The following is a 15,407-nucleotide window of genomic DNA, read 5'->3' as shown; positions in this document are numbered from 1 at the left end:
CACATTTAATAGGTAACACCTCCCTAATCTGTTTCATCCACCTTTTGTCTGAATAAACAAACATTTAAATTTACTACAGCTACTAAACAACTCAGATTGTTTCTGCTGCTCCATTCAGCTGTCACATTTGTTTTTCACCATTGTGTATGTATGTATGTGTGTGTGTATGTGGGTGTGTGTGTGTGTGTGTAGGTGATGACAAAAATATCCACTTGCTGTTTTGAGTCATAAGGTGTTTCTAGCATGCTGCTTGTCCACTATTATTTGGCAGCAGATCACCAGCATGGTGACAGTTATGTCAATAATTCAGTTCCACCGTGAAAAACACATGATCCTTTGCAGGGTTTAAAACTAAAATGTTAATTGATAGATTTAAAAAAAAGATTTTGAGCCATGGAAAGCAAGCAGCATTGAGAGCAATGCATGACAAAAGTAATGTAATTATTGTAATGCATTACTTTTTGCTGAAACACAGTAATCTAATGCATTACACATACAAAAATAGTAACATTTTACTTGGTACAATGCACTTTTAACCTGTTTTTTACCCAAACTCACCAAAAACAGAGCAAAATTGAAGGACTGAGGTTCAGGGCAAACTGTTTACTTCCTGTTATTAGTATCTACTACAGCGCAGATGAGTGGGGCAGCAGGAGACCACAGGTTGAATATGGACAATATATACAAAAGATGGACATATGCTCATTTTCAGTTTGTCAGAGTTAAACAAGAAGAATATAATAGTTAGGTGCACTTTATGCACGGCACCTATTGAGCTGTCTACTTCGCCAAATAGAACCAGTGATTTGACAAACCTTCTAGCCTTTCTTTTTTGCAGTCATTACGACACTTATATCCTGACTGCTTTTTACATCTGTATATTTTATCTGTCCATTCTGTGTTGTGTTGCTATTTAGTGTTTGGGTTTATAAATGTTGCTGGGAATCTCTCTCTCTCGCACTCTGCACACACACACACACACACGCACACACGCACACACACATATATAGCTAGAGATGCTCTCATTTTGTATAAAAGTGATGGTGTCGCCTTTATTGTGAAACCTCTCTTTCAGTCTGACAATCATTACTCCTTCCCATCGTGTCATGCTGACTTCACACCTTACATTACATAGAGCAGACACATCATCATCTTTGAGATGAAGAGATAAAACTCCCATGCAGACACACTGCTCTTGCCACATAAATTATTTGTGATGCATCCATCCACAATGAACCTCTGCAGCGTTCCCTTATAGAATGTATGATTTGGAGGTTTATTCAAAGCACCTCTGGTAAGATATCAAGCATAATGGAGACACTAGCTCGTTTGGCTGGGCTAAACAAATAATCTCTCTGCTGCAGCGTGGCGGTCGTGTGGGAGGAAACCTCCGGGGAGGCTGCAAACGGTGATTAGTAAACAGCCTACACTTACAGAAAACAGTTTTTTTCCGAGGTGTTTTATCCACCTTTTGGGATGATATGTAACGTGACAGCATTCACTAGTGTGATTGATTATGGCCATTCTAACTGCATAGGGTATTCCTCCATTTGCAAAAAATGTACCCCTGTGTCGACTTCTTTTGTCTACCGTAGTGTCTCAAGGAGCAGCAGGAGGAGCATTTTAATGAGAAGGCTTCCTTCTTGTCTTTTTATTTCTCAGCGACCTGCTGTTCACATCCAATTACACCCCGTTCGGACTGTTCCAATGTAGTAGGTCAAGACTGCTTAGAATAGATGTCGACAATCTGTGAAAGTTTAAAAAAAAAAAAAAAAACTAGGGCCTAGTGGAGAATGCACTTTGGAGAAATTCAGTAGGAAAAACAATGCAACGAACATATATGTCCAACAATATATTTTCTATTACCTTTGTCCACATCAGCCAGAAAAATATGTGAGGAGAACTCAAACATTCAATGCAACAAAGCAATTACATTTTAAGTGGAGCAACTCAAAAAACATTTTAATCTGAAGGAACGGTATCTTAATGCTTTTTTTAAATTGCATTATATATCTATATAATATCTATATTATATCTCTATAAAATATCCATCCATCCATTAAACGTGTTATTTTGGTAGCTACATTCATAACGTGGAAGTAAGTGCAAGTGCTGCTGTTGAGAAAACAGGCAATGAGGAGAAAAGCTCAAAGACGTGGGAATGGAGTAAATACCAGTCAAGGTGGTTTTAGTGATGAATTAGCATTTAAACATAGTGAAAAGCTAAAAAAAAAATATGATTTAGCATGATATTTAATTGAAGAATGTTGAAAATCTTAAGATATGGGCTATTTAATTCATTCAGTGCCATGGATGAGAATTCTCATCATTTAAAAAAGGAATAACAATAATAAATAATAAAATTCTGGTCATATACCTTTTATGGATATATATATATATATATATATATATATATATATATATATATATATATATATATATATATATATATATATATATATATATATATATATATATATATTCATGATTTTGACATAAAACAGTTGTTAATTTCTCAGGTTAAGCCAGTTTAAATTTTGCATCGTTCCATTGCTCATGGCACACCAATAGACATTGGAGCAGCATTGCAAAAATTTTGAGTGTCAAAATGGTGTGATGTCACTAATTGCTAGTTAGAGCCAGTTTTAAAGTCATGACAGTGCTCTAACGCGTATTACAGTTTATTCTGGGTTTTGATTTTGACTGAGCATATAACCTGATACTACCACCCACCTCTGATTAAAACATAAATTTCCTAGGGCTGGCAGGTGTTTGTGCAAAACTAGAAGAGGTCTGTCCAGAGGTTTCAACATGGCATTACAAAAATGCAATAAAGCATTACCTGTTCTGACCTCAGGTTGGTAATAGGCTCGTGGAACACTATGATACTCAACAATCTTGGCAAGTAAACAAAATTCTTACAAAAAGTGAAAAGCTCAAGATGTCTCTGTACTGATTACTTTATATTTTAAAAAGATGCTAATGGAATATAAACTCAGTAAGGCTTGGAGGTCTGCAGACTCAGGTCAATTAGTGAAGCCCAGACTTAATAGCAAACTTCTTGTACTTGTTAATTATTGATCTGTGTTTTTGTTTAGGCTCGCATTTGGTTTTGTTTGATGCCATGTCTTGTATTGTTGCGCGTCACGTCTTGTTCTTGTCCACCACACATGTCTTGTCCTGGTGATCCTTGTTGTCTCATGAGTCTCCTTGTATTTCAGTCTCTGTTGGATCGTGACTTCTGTTGAGATTCGGTTGCATCTGGTTCCCCTGTTTAAATTTTTGAGTTGCTACTTAGTATCACAATTTGATTCTGCATGCCTTGTTAGCCCTTTTTTTTATTTTTGCGTATGCATATCTTTTGTTTTTAGGTGCATCCCACGCTTCTCCCGAGTATTCCTGCTTCTCGTGCTTTTGGGTCCTCAACATCTCACGATCACACTGTAACAGTTTTGCCACTGCATGCAACTGGAATAAGTGGCTTCTTCTTTTTTTTTTTTTTTTTGCCATAACAGGTCTTTACAGGCATTTTATAAAACATTTTCTTTCCCTGTACATCATTTTAGTAATTTGTAGTAAGCTACTTTTTATTTATTTTTAAGCATTGTCTTGCTTTTAAATAGAGTACAATAAATTGTATGGATAACATTGATTTACCTTTTGTATAAAATGTGATATAATGTATAAATAGGGCTGCCTTGCTAATTTATTATAAGACTCCAATTTGAGAGTCACTACATAACCCAGTGCATGTGTACCGAATACTGCAGAGTGGCTCATGTGGGATCAAGGTAAAATTAATGAGAGAATGGATAGATTAGATACATTTTTTAAAAGGCTCAAAATCCTAATGTTTCTAATCTTCAAAAGAGGAGCAGCAGCTCTCCAAGGTGCTGAAATCGAGGACCAACAGGACGCACACGATTGAGCCCCATCGGACCAATGGTGTGGAAGGATACAACACTGAGGATGCAGGTTTGCCCCACGCAGCACACACGAGCGCTCCACTCCACCCGCAGCAGGAGAGGAAACACCAACTCAGAGGAAATGCGCGCGCAAAACCTCTAATTACACCCCCCCCCCCCTCCCCTCCCCTCACCAGGAGCATCCCCTCCCTCCCTTTAAACATCTAAAAACAAGCCGACGGGCATACACACAAGCACGGACGGTATTGACACAAGCCGGTCACGATGCGCGGATCTCCCTGCCGTGCAGGGCCACGTGTGGGATTTATGGTGCTGCTGAACATGCTGCTGGCGACGGCGACGCAGGCTGCGGAGAAACACTCCACTGAGCATGTTGTGGTCCAGTTGCGCGAGGAGGTGCCGGAGGAGGAGGCGCACCAACTTGCAGCACAACATGGGTACCAGAGTGCTCGCAAGGTAAGATGCTCGGATAACCTAAACCTCAGTTTATGATGATATGTATTTTTGAATAGAATAAAAACCCACACAATTATCTTCTTCTGTGCCTTCATAAGAGTATGTTTTGTTTTCAATGCACTTCTATGAAATGTGATGTCACATACCCCACTACAAATAGGCTTATTAGGCAGCATGCCCACTAGAAATAAAGGTGACTCAAAAAAATTTTTATTTCATTTTTCTTTATGAAAAAGGTGAAACAAATGTATCTCTGATGAATATTTGTTCATAAATTAATATGAAATTTTACAGTAAATAATTTCTGAACATTAAATTGACAGTGCGGTACAATTTTAAGACATAATAAATACATTAGATAATAAATTGATATTACACATAATATGTATGAAATGTAGATAATGGTAGATAAATTATCTTAAGTAATTCATTCAGACCTGAAAATACCTGTAAATAGACATGATCAATTTAAATATCTTGAAACAAAATTAGTTTTAATGGCCTGAGATTTCACTATTTTTTCATTTTAAAATATGCCATACTAAAATACATAAGTCAAACATACTTCGCAAATGTACAATCTGAATACTACTACTTATGTTAATAGTAATAAAAAATCACAGAGCAGAACTTTCAACATTGAATTCAAAAAGAAAAATTAATCTTTTCTTTCTTGAGACATCACCAAAAATAGCTAAATATGTCAGCTATTATCTATATCTTACATATTATATATATATATATATATATATATATATATATATATATATATATATATATATATATATATATATATATATATATATAATATATATATATATATAATGTGTGTATCTTTTTCTATATTTTTTTTCATCAGATACAGTGTTACAAATACTCTTTTACCTCTCTCTCTATGCCCAGTCGTGACACATATGCACACAAACATATAAACACACACGGATGTGTGCGTGCGACATTTTACTCACCCTTCAGATATAACATGAAATGTCTGGATAAAATTGACTATAAGAGCAAGAAAAAAATAGTCACACGGCCTCCATGATGGAGGAGGAGAACTGACCCCTCTTCACATCCCCTCCCCCAACCTCTGCCTTTGACAGTGTAGGCCCTGTCAAAATGGACGTGTATTGCACATGGGGGGGTGGAGGGGGTTGAGGGGTGTTACAGGCAGTGAGACATACAGCAGAGAATTGCCTGCACTGGCTCTGAACACGGATCTTCTGTTGACTAATAAATGTGTCAATCTGTATTTCATCATTGGAATATTTGCTATGTAGTGTCTGTGTGATTGCTTGTTCATTTTCTTATACAGTACAGTAGAGCACCCCCCCCCCCCCCCCCCATCTTACCTCCCTCCTCCTCTCACAGGTTATGTAATCGGCAGCTATATTTGTCTTGATGGGATATGCGCCATTTAACAATGGTTGGGTTGTTTGAACTATCATTAAATGTTGTTCATAATGAACAAAATGAGGGCACCGAATATGGACTTTTGCGTCTTTTGAATCCTCGTTTTCGTTTTTGATAGTATGAGTGAAAAATAGCACATATCATTGTTAAAGGCACATGACTAAGATAGTGTTTATACTGTAGACTGACCTGCCCCAACCCAGACTGTTTTCAAGCATAAGGGGGTTTTTAATCTGGGAACAGCGCCTGAGGAAAAAAAAATGCCATGCATCTCATTTTACTGCTCTCATCACACATAAGGCTTGATTCTAACCAATGTGCCTTAAACTAGATCCCATCCCCCGTTTCCTGAAAGCCTTGAAATCAGTGCCCTTTCTTTAACCTTTCTCTATTCTTGCCCATTGTAGTGTGGCAATGACATGTCAATTTAGGCATGATTTCACCCTTATTCATCCTTCTAATGCCCCATTTTGTTTTTCTTCAGGTGGCCTTTGGAAAGGGGCTCTACCATTTCTATCCTCAGAATATTTCTAAGAGACGGAGCAAACGCAGTGTTCGAGGCAGACAACAACTCCAGAAGGACAGCAGGGTAACGATAAGATACTGTATATCTTAGGATCATAACACAAAATACATTTACAAAATTTGATGGAAGTACGGCAACAGGAACAATCAGATGGAGCAACAGATGATCTTAAAATATGTCATTATTTCAAATTGACAAATTCATTCTGATAAAATTCCAAAGCTAATTAAAATGTTTTATTTAGATTCAACACAACATTCAATGAAAGAAATCGGATAACTGGACAACATTTCCTCTTGGAAAGGCCAAATTCTGACCATGTGAATAGTTTTAATTTAAAAAGATAAAAAAAAAATAAAAAATCTTTTTTTTTTACTAATTTTTAATCAATTAAAGTTTTTGATTAATCAGTGCACATCCAAATAGTATTTCCTATTTTTGGGGAACATGTTTTTCCCATTTTTACAAGAAACTACAAAAACCTGCATACCATGTTGTATGGATCAGTCCAAACAAAACCAGGATCGTTTTTTTTAAATTTCAAGGCATGTATTTTCAGATACTCATTGTCGATCATGGTACCCACTGGTTTCACCACTGAAGAAATGTTTGTATATTTCAAGACTGTGCATGGGAAAATTGGTGTAATTATGATTGATTATGATAATTTATTTGATCATCACCAGGAGAATTAGATTAACAGTTTAATTGTTGTCAAAGTTTAAACTTCAATCACTTCAATCACGTTCTCACTTTTAATCTCTGTCGTAATATGCATTCTTTGTAAGAGGAAGCTTGCTTTCTAGAGAAGCCGCTTACATTTAGTCTTCCACATTAATACAAAGCACCCAGCTGTGACTGCAGCCACATCTAACGATAGCAACAAAGACACTAACGTAATGAGCTATAGCAAAGCTCTTTGCCAAACTAAACTTGGGAGCACGCCTCGAACAAGTCTGCAATGGATGGGATTGACAATGTGTTATTGTGATCGCTATTTTCTAATTATTCGTCCCTCGACAAAATAAAACAGCGTAATTCCTCCCGATGGTCAAACTAAAGGTTGCATGCAGCCAGCATTTTGGAGTAGTCTCAAATACAGAAGTATACAAATGCAGAAAACACATTGTTAAAACTCCAACCATCTTATACAACTAACCTAGTATCTGAATCTAACATAATTTAGAGAAAAACACTAAGATATACATAACTTTTGGATATTTTTGCCCTTTCATTCCAAGATAATCAACCCAATCTTTTGGGCAAGTAAGCAGATGTGCTCAAACTGCTCCACAGCTTCCCAATGGTGGATTTGAGATACCCCCCGTTATTTTCAATTGTGTCATCACTTCTTGTGAAAAACGATGTGCCAGAAGTGTGTCTTATTGCTAATGTAACACTAATCAATCAATCATATTACATACATTTGTTGCGAACAAAAACTGGAATGAAATATGTATCTCAAAATCTATTTTGTTTCCATCAAAGGAAATTTGTATTTGTCGCTTGTTGACCATGAGATTGATTTATTGATGTTATGTTCATTTTCGCATCAAAACCTCATAGCCACTGTGTGACTCATACAAACTGTTTTCCCCCTGTTGAACGCCACTTAGTCACTCAAAAAGTCTGAATCATCCACTATGTTTTTATGAGGTGCCTTTTAAGAAGAGATTTGTGCAAAGGTTGTGTTTATGTTTGTGTTCACTTTTAAATTCTTGTTTTTCTATGGAGCTTTATGAGATAAGTGCTACCGTGGGTGCAGTGGTGAGGTTGTGCATGGGGAATAAATAACAGTTCTCTAATATTCTTTTTGTTGTGTAAAAAAGTAATTTGCAGCATGATAAAGAATCACTTGCAAGGCTGATTTTCATCAGCCTTTTTTTTTAATTGAAATAATCAAATGACTTGATGAAATGCATCCACCCTAATATGTATTATTTTGGAGGGGCATTTTTCAAAATGTACAGAAATGGTAAATGGTAAATGGACTTTCACTTATATAGCGCTTTTCTACCTTAGGTACTCAAAGCACTTTACACTAACTAGTCATTTACCATTTACTGATTTACATGATACTGATTTAGATACATTTACTGATGACGTAGCATCAGGAGCAACTGGGGGTTCAGTTGTCACGATTATTTTGGTCAATATTGACATCACGATTATTAATCATGATTATTCATCATGTTTGGCCAAATATGTCTATCTGGTGCCCTTTTTTAAAACAAACAATATATAAACACGTTTTCAAGGCTTACAAATAATAATAGTAAACTAAAATAAATAAAGTAAATAAGACAAATTCACTCAGGAAATTGCAAAAACCTGGCACACAGGGCAACACAGCTAAGTTACTTGAGTGCAAACAAAATGAAAAACGAATGAAAAAAATCAAGCAAATGGACTTTCACTTATACAACGCTTTTCTACATTGGATACTCAAAGCGGTACACACTAACTAGTCATTTACCTACTGATGATGCAGCATCAAGAGCAACTGGGTTTTTTTTTCTTAATTGAACAAACTACAGTATTTCAATGTCAAACTGTTCTGCTCAATCAAGATGATATATTGTATTTTTAATTTGCTATTTGTCGTATACCGACATAATAACTGCTGGCATGTCAGGGTTTTATAAATCCTTATTTCGAAAGGACAGGAGACATGAAAAAAAAAATTGGCTTGAGCACTTTGGCTCTTTGTGTTGGTAATTGGCCACTAGTTCACAAAAAGTACCAACAGCCATCATGTTAGCATTTCATCAGTGAAAAGGGCGCCAGAACGCAGGGATGAATGTATAACTCTTGTCCTTTGCGCATTAAGTTTGCTGAGTCGCCACCCGTTAACATATGAACTGCTTGCATGTTAGCATTTCACCAAATGTCTTTAGAAATACAGGGTGTTCCAAAATGTTTAACTCCATTTTGTAGGCCAATAATTTTGACAATTTTCGTTGGAATGACCTCAAATTTTGACAGCTTGTGTAGAAACGTTTCATGTTTTCACGTGTAACATTTGGCAGTTCTCTCTTTTCAGGTTAAGAAATGCCGTTCACTTCAAAAGAAAAGGCATTTAGCATGTTAGAGTATGCTCGGACTCAGTCACCAAAAACAGTACAGCGTGCCTTCTTCACATATTTTGCCAAGAAGGCACCAACTACATAACAAATTAGGACTTGACACCATCAATTTCAAGAAAAGGGCTGCTTATGCATACCTAAATCGCCAGGACGGCAATCAATGTGTGCAGAGTCACAGGCGGCCATCACATTGAACATTTATGAAAATCTGTCATAGAACCAACAGATTTGTAATTTTCTTTGTATATTTAACCAATAAAACTTATGACCTTCAACATAATGTATCTTTCATTTCATTAAGATCCATCAAGTAGTTTCCGAGATATGGGCATTTAGAATGGGGTCAAACATTTTGGAAAACCCTGTACAACAGGATTAACACAGGGTCTTGGCACCTTTTGAACTCATGTTTCTCTTAACATTAATTTCCATATAAACCGTCCACTATTTTTGATGATCTTAGTATGAAATGCAGTGTTTTAAAATGTCAGTCTTATACCTCATTTTCCACTTAGTGTTTGAGCAGCATATGAAATAGCTGGCAAAGGACATTGTAAAATAAATTACTATTAATAAAATATTCAGTGTATACTTTCACATAAGTACCTATGGTGTGTTTGCCACTGTTTGAAGGATCGTCTGATTGCGCCTATTGACAGCATGTGTGATTCCCATTTGCTCAGATTATGTTGTAAAAAGATGAATAGGTTATAAAAGGCCATCTTGAGGGCTGCTCTATACTGCCTTATCTATCAGCAGCAGTAAAAACATTCACAGTGGCTGTTTTTTACCTCGGTCGTATGGGAGGGGACTTAGTCAACCCAACGTATAAGTTGGACATTTTGAAGCGCTGAAAAAATTTTATGGGTTTTGAGGTTATGGCTTTTTTTTTTTTTTTTTTTTTTTTGTCTTTGCCAATTGCAAAAATGGGTTTCATTTTCAAACTAGGGTCATCATAGAATATTTAGCTGCACCTACAATACTTAGAAGTATTTTAACAGTTAAAAAAAAAACCTATTTTCTTCTACTTTTTAAATATTGTGAAAAACCACCAGCCTTAACTCAATCAATTCCAGGGAAATGTTTAAAATAAAACAAAAACACAACACATCTCTTAACGTTGACACTGACAAGAAAAATGACCAAAACAGGCTGATCCATGCTGTCTTACTGTGTTATTCTTGGTCTTCAGACTTTATGAAGCAGCGTATGGCTCATAAACATGCTCTTTAAGCAATAAAGCAATGTGTCTATCTTTACCAGGTGAAGAACATTTTGGACCAAGATGGTTTTAACCGTCAGAAGCGTGGCTACCGAAGTTTGGATGAATTGGAAGTAAACATAAGCGATCCGCTGTTCACCAAACAGTGGTACTTGGTGAGTCACAGTCTGACCCAATTTTCAGAAGCATATGTATTCACCACTATGTCCGCAATCAGTACAGTTAGTCATACTTTAATTAGCCATGCCAATACACCGCCGCATACACAGCGCCCCTCTCGTTTAAGCCTGAGTGGCAAGTGTGACATTTACGGCTGCTGAAAGCCCGCCGCCCTTCATCAGCGGAACACAGCCCAGGCTGTCTTAAGCTAGAGGCAGCGTTATCTCTGACGTTACCTTCACCAAAGCATTCCACCCACGCATTCACCTCCTTGATATTGTTTTTTTCCTCCTACCTGGATGCTATGAGTCATGGCCTTATATTTTGCGTGATTAGATCAACACGGGCCAGGCAGACGGGACCCCCGGGCTGGATCTTAATGTGGCTGAGGCCTGGCAATTGGGCTACACAGGCCAAGGCGTCACCATTGCAATCATGGACGATGGCAAGTATTAGCAACATTTCCTGCATCGGTTACTGGCGCACTATTTTATTCACGTAGATTATGAAATGTTGGATTTAACACGTGGTGGTCTTGAAGCTCTCGTAATGATGTAAATCTACGAAAATACTTTGTAAATCAGTCAGTGATGACTTAACAGTCGAGTCACTATTTTACCAACCACAAAATTCGACCAATGAATTCCAGCCAAATACAGTGTCACTATTTGACATGCAGAATGACACCTGTTCTTAATAAATGACTTTTTGCAATTTAGTAACTCTTAACAACCAAAAAATGGAATTAATAACACATGTACAAAGAAATTATGATGCAATAATGAGGGTACCCTGCTTAGATTAATATGGCTGTGGTTGCCTGTGTCAGTCAAAACAGAACATTATTAGCTTTGTATCAGCAGAATTTGTATTGCACCTGTATTGGATCTCATTACCTGCTGTGGGGAAAATGAGGATGGTTTTCTCATGATTTTCTTTGGTAGCATGGAGCCGCCAGCCTGCCACAATGGAGTAAACATTTTGACTAGTTACCTCATTCAAACGTATTTCCAAATATGTTTGAGCGTTTTTAAATACACTGTGGGGAATTTACAACTGGATATGTTGGGACATTTGGTTTGTTTAGAGGAACCGCTCATTCAGGGGCCGTTCACTAAAAAGCGACGTTCCAAAGACTGGCTTTTTCAGCATCTTTTTCCTTATTGTAAAACATCAATGTTTTACACAAAAAATAAACACTGCGATTAGTAACACCAAAATTTATCCATAAATCCATCAACAACGGACCACCGAAGGATGAGAAGAATTATGAAAAGAAAAAGATTAAAGTAAATTGTGTATTTCGTCCATCATTGTAATCATCAAGATAGTCATACCATCAACTGTCATTCCACTGGCCTTTTGCCAATGGATTTTAAAAGATGAGAATGCTTGTCCATGGCATTGAAAAACGTAATGTGTTCAAATACATATACTGTAAATGGACTTGCTAATATGTCGGAACTTTTTTTGGCAATACATTGAAACATATTTGCAAGTGTGTTTGCATGCGTTTCCCATTCAAAAATGTTTACTAATCACAGACAGCTCCATGCTTCTGTAATTTTCAAAGACAAATTCTGATGAAAAATACATATGACATTACTCTTACTCAGTAGTGCACATGATTAGCTGTCCCAAATATAAATGTCAAAATTGTGTTTCAGGCATTGACTATCTGCATCCAGACCTGGCATCTAACTATGTGAGTACTTCATTATTGAATTGCAAAAGTGCCTGGCTCCTTTTTAATGAGCAAAGTGGGGGAGTCAGTTGGCCGAGAGCAAGTGCTTTTTGAGGCGCCGTCATGGCTGCCGCGTCTCCTTGTTATACTAAGCCGAGGACGCAGGAGTGAGCTAGGAGTGGGTAGCAGGGACAGGAGGACAGCCGAGCTGTTTAATGTTAATGTACGCAGTGCTGTGGCAGGCACGATGGCAGGCCGATCTGTCACCAGTGCAGATAATGCCAAGGAAGTCGGAGCTGCATAATGTGATGTTATACCTCCAGCCTACTGATAAAAGCTTAAAGGACAAGTGAAAGGATGACATAACAAGGACATGGGGAATTATTTGACCATAATGTTTGCAGCATAAAACTGCACTGATAGACGTTTTCTGTTTCTGGGCTGCGGCTATTGTGTATTTTGGTACTGCCTACAGAAACATTTAATTGCATTTCGAATGTAAAAATAAAACGTATATATTGTTTTTATTTGGTGAAAAATGATGTCATAGAGAAAACCAAATAACAGATGTCCGCTTAATTATGAATGACCAATTTTTCTACATTTTTGATCACATTTTTTAACTTGAACGTAAACTGTGCTTAGCAGCACACTGCTTTCCTCTCTAGAAACATTCGATTTTAGACGAATCTATAAATTTTGGTCTCTGACACGAGTGTGCCAGCTGAAACAGCACATTTGCGTAAGCATGGTTTGTTGTGATATCTAGGAACAGCAACTTTGTCAGGCAGTGAGCATCAAAATGTGCAGTCATTACCGTACGTCTATTCACGCTACATGAAGCTATAATGAAGCCCGGGCCGCTGGTAAACACTGGCAACAGGTGTCGTACGTCAATGTCAGTATATTTAAGTTGATTGTTAGCGTCCTGAAATGGCGATTAAACATGATTTCAGAACATCGTTTGATGAGTTTTCTCATAAATGTATGCATTTATTTGCCTTTGGTTTCATCTTCTAGCCTGGATACAAATTTGTTCTGTCTAACTTTGTCTTCATATCATTTCTCTTTTTGGTAGCTAGCAAAGTATAATTATTTTTGTTAGAGGAGAAACTAGACTTAAAACGTACAACGGAGGGCAATAGATAGTCCGGAAGTTTTACAACTTCAAGGCTGGTATTCCACTATTTCTTTTTTCAATCAATAAATGCAGTAGAGATCAGCATGAATGTGCCATCTGTTATCTGAAATTCTGCGACTGCTTGGATGCCAACCTGCTCCCAGTAATAAAAAGCCAAACAATGAGTCCCTACTGGACGATTAAAGTCATCCAGCTCGGATTACATCCTCCCGTGAGCCTTACTCCAGAGTTTGCCTTTGCACCGCATCTTTTTTCTCGCTTATGAACAGCCTTGACCCAAAAATAACATTGGACCTTAGGGAGGCTTGGTAAAGGAGCATGCGCGCTGCCTTGATGGTGTGCACTGCACTTTCATTCGCGTTGATTTGAACCAGAGTACGGTGGAGAGCGACACAGTGGACTCCAAGTAATCCTGCTTTGGTTTCTTCAATAATGCCTCATATGTCATATCATCAGCTTTTGTGACATCAGATAAATTCAAAAGATATCATGCACTTGTCTTATTTGTTTTGTTGCTGTTTGTGTTTGTACTAACCCGAATATCAGCATCAGTTGTTAAAAGCAACATTAGCGCGATGAATTACCATAAAGGTTTGACTGCATGAACACTAAGATGTTTGTAATTTCATGTATTTAAGAGGGCAACTCACCCAGTGGGCTTAAAAACCATAAACAAATAATATAAGCACATGCATTACCGGAGTGAATGAGACTGTGGCTTTTAGAAGGATTTATGGTGACTCAGTGGTTATCTAATTTGTGCTACACTGATAAACAGTTCTCCCACTTTGTTTTGAGGGATAAAGCAAAGGGCACAACGGTGTGCATAAGATTTAAAGTGTTTTATTATGAATACATCGATGTCAGTGATGGTGATGTTGCCATGGCGGCAAGTTATGGATTCCTGTGATGTTCCGGGTTTTTGTGCTGATTGAAGAAAAGATTGAGTGTGAACAAAGCAACTGCGGTTTCATTCATGGAGCCTTGAAAATGTACACCAGGGACAGTACAACTCAATAACCTTTGGCACCTTCTTTAGGTCTGCAGCTATCAGAATAAGAGTGTTGGAATAGTACTAAACTAGTCCAAGAATAAAGGCAAAATATTATGGAAAAAGTGTTCATATATTACAAGAATAAAGCGATTATCCTTAACAATAAAAGCCATAATATTGCAAGATTAAAACTGTAATATTACAAAAAAAAAAAACATTAGTCCTACAAAAGTGGTCATGATTTCACTACAATTTGTTTCATTCAATTATAAACTAATTAAATGTTGCAGCTCTCAAATTATTCTGTGGCATGGACTTGATTATCAACAAAATAATCTTCTTTTTACATTACATTTATTTTTACCTTTTCGTCCTTGTAAAATTCAACATTTTTCAATGAGATCCATTTTTTTTTTATATAATTACAACTATCATAGCAATATCAAAACTAATTATTGTAAATTGCGACATGGCTTAATTGTTCTTATAGTATGACTTCATCCTTGTAACCACGATTTGTGACTTTCAATTTTATGGCTTATGAATATAATATCAGAATGAAAGTTTTTTGCACAATCAAGACTATTCTTACAAGTTTATTATACTCTGCAAATCTATCCTTGTAACATTAGTGCTTTATTTGAGTGACCCAACAACTATTCTTTAGACATGACAAGCCAACTCTGCTAAAATGACAACTTTATTCTGGTAACAATCTGACCTATTGTATCCCACACATTTCTTTGTGCACAGATTAGTGAAAGAGAACTTAAAAGCATTTTGTGAAACAGTTTAATAAG

General features: G+C 36.9%; 1 protein-coding gene across 1 annotated transcript in view; it reads left to right on the top strand.

Annotated features, from left to right (window-relative positions):
• Positions 1–4,088: 4,088 nt before the first annotated feature.
• The window catches only part of pcsk2 (proprotein convertase subtilisin/kexin type 2), a 30,645-nt gene continuing 19,326 nt past the window's right edge, over positions 4,089–15,407 (top strand). The window contains exons 1-5 of the mRNA XM_088421460.1: positions 4,089–4,382; positions 6,280–6,384; positions 10,671–10,784; positions 11,125–11,233; positions 12,456–12,493. Coding sequence (XP_088277586.1) covers positions 4,191–4,382; positions 6,280–6,384; positions 10,671–10,784; positions 11,125–11,233; positions 12,456–12,493 — 558 coding nt within the window. The 5' untranslated portion in view covers positions 4,089–4,190. The remainder of the gene's footprint in view (positions 4,383–6,279; positions 6,385–10,670; positions 10,785–11,124; positions 11,234–12,455; positions 12,494–15,407) is intronic.

This window comes from Hippichthys cyanospilos, chromosome 8 (assembly GCF_059441005.1).
Source record: "Hippichthys cyanospilos isolate Australia breed blue-spotted pipefish chromosome 8, RoL_Hcya_1.0, whole genome shotgun sequence".
NCBI classification, from domain to species: domain Eukaryota; kingdom Metazoa; phylum Chordata; class Actinopteri; order Syngnathiformes; family Syngnathidae; genus Hippichthys; species Hippichthys cyanospilos.
This window is presented reverse-complemented; position numbering and strand designations above follow the sequence as displayed.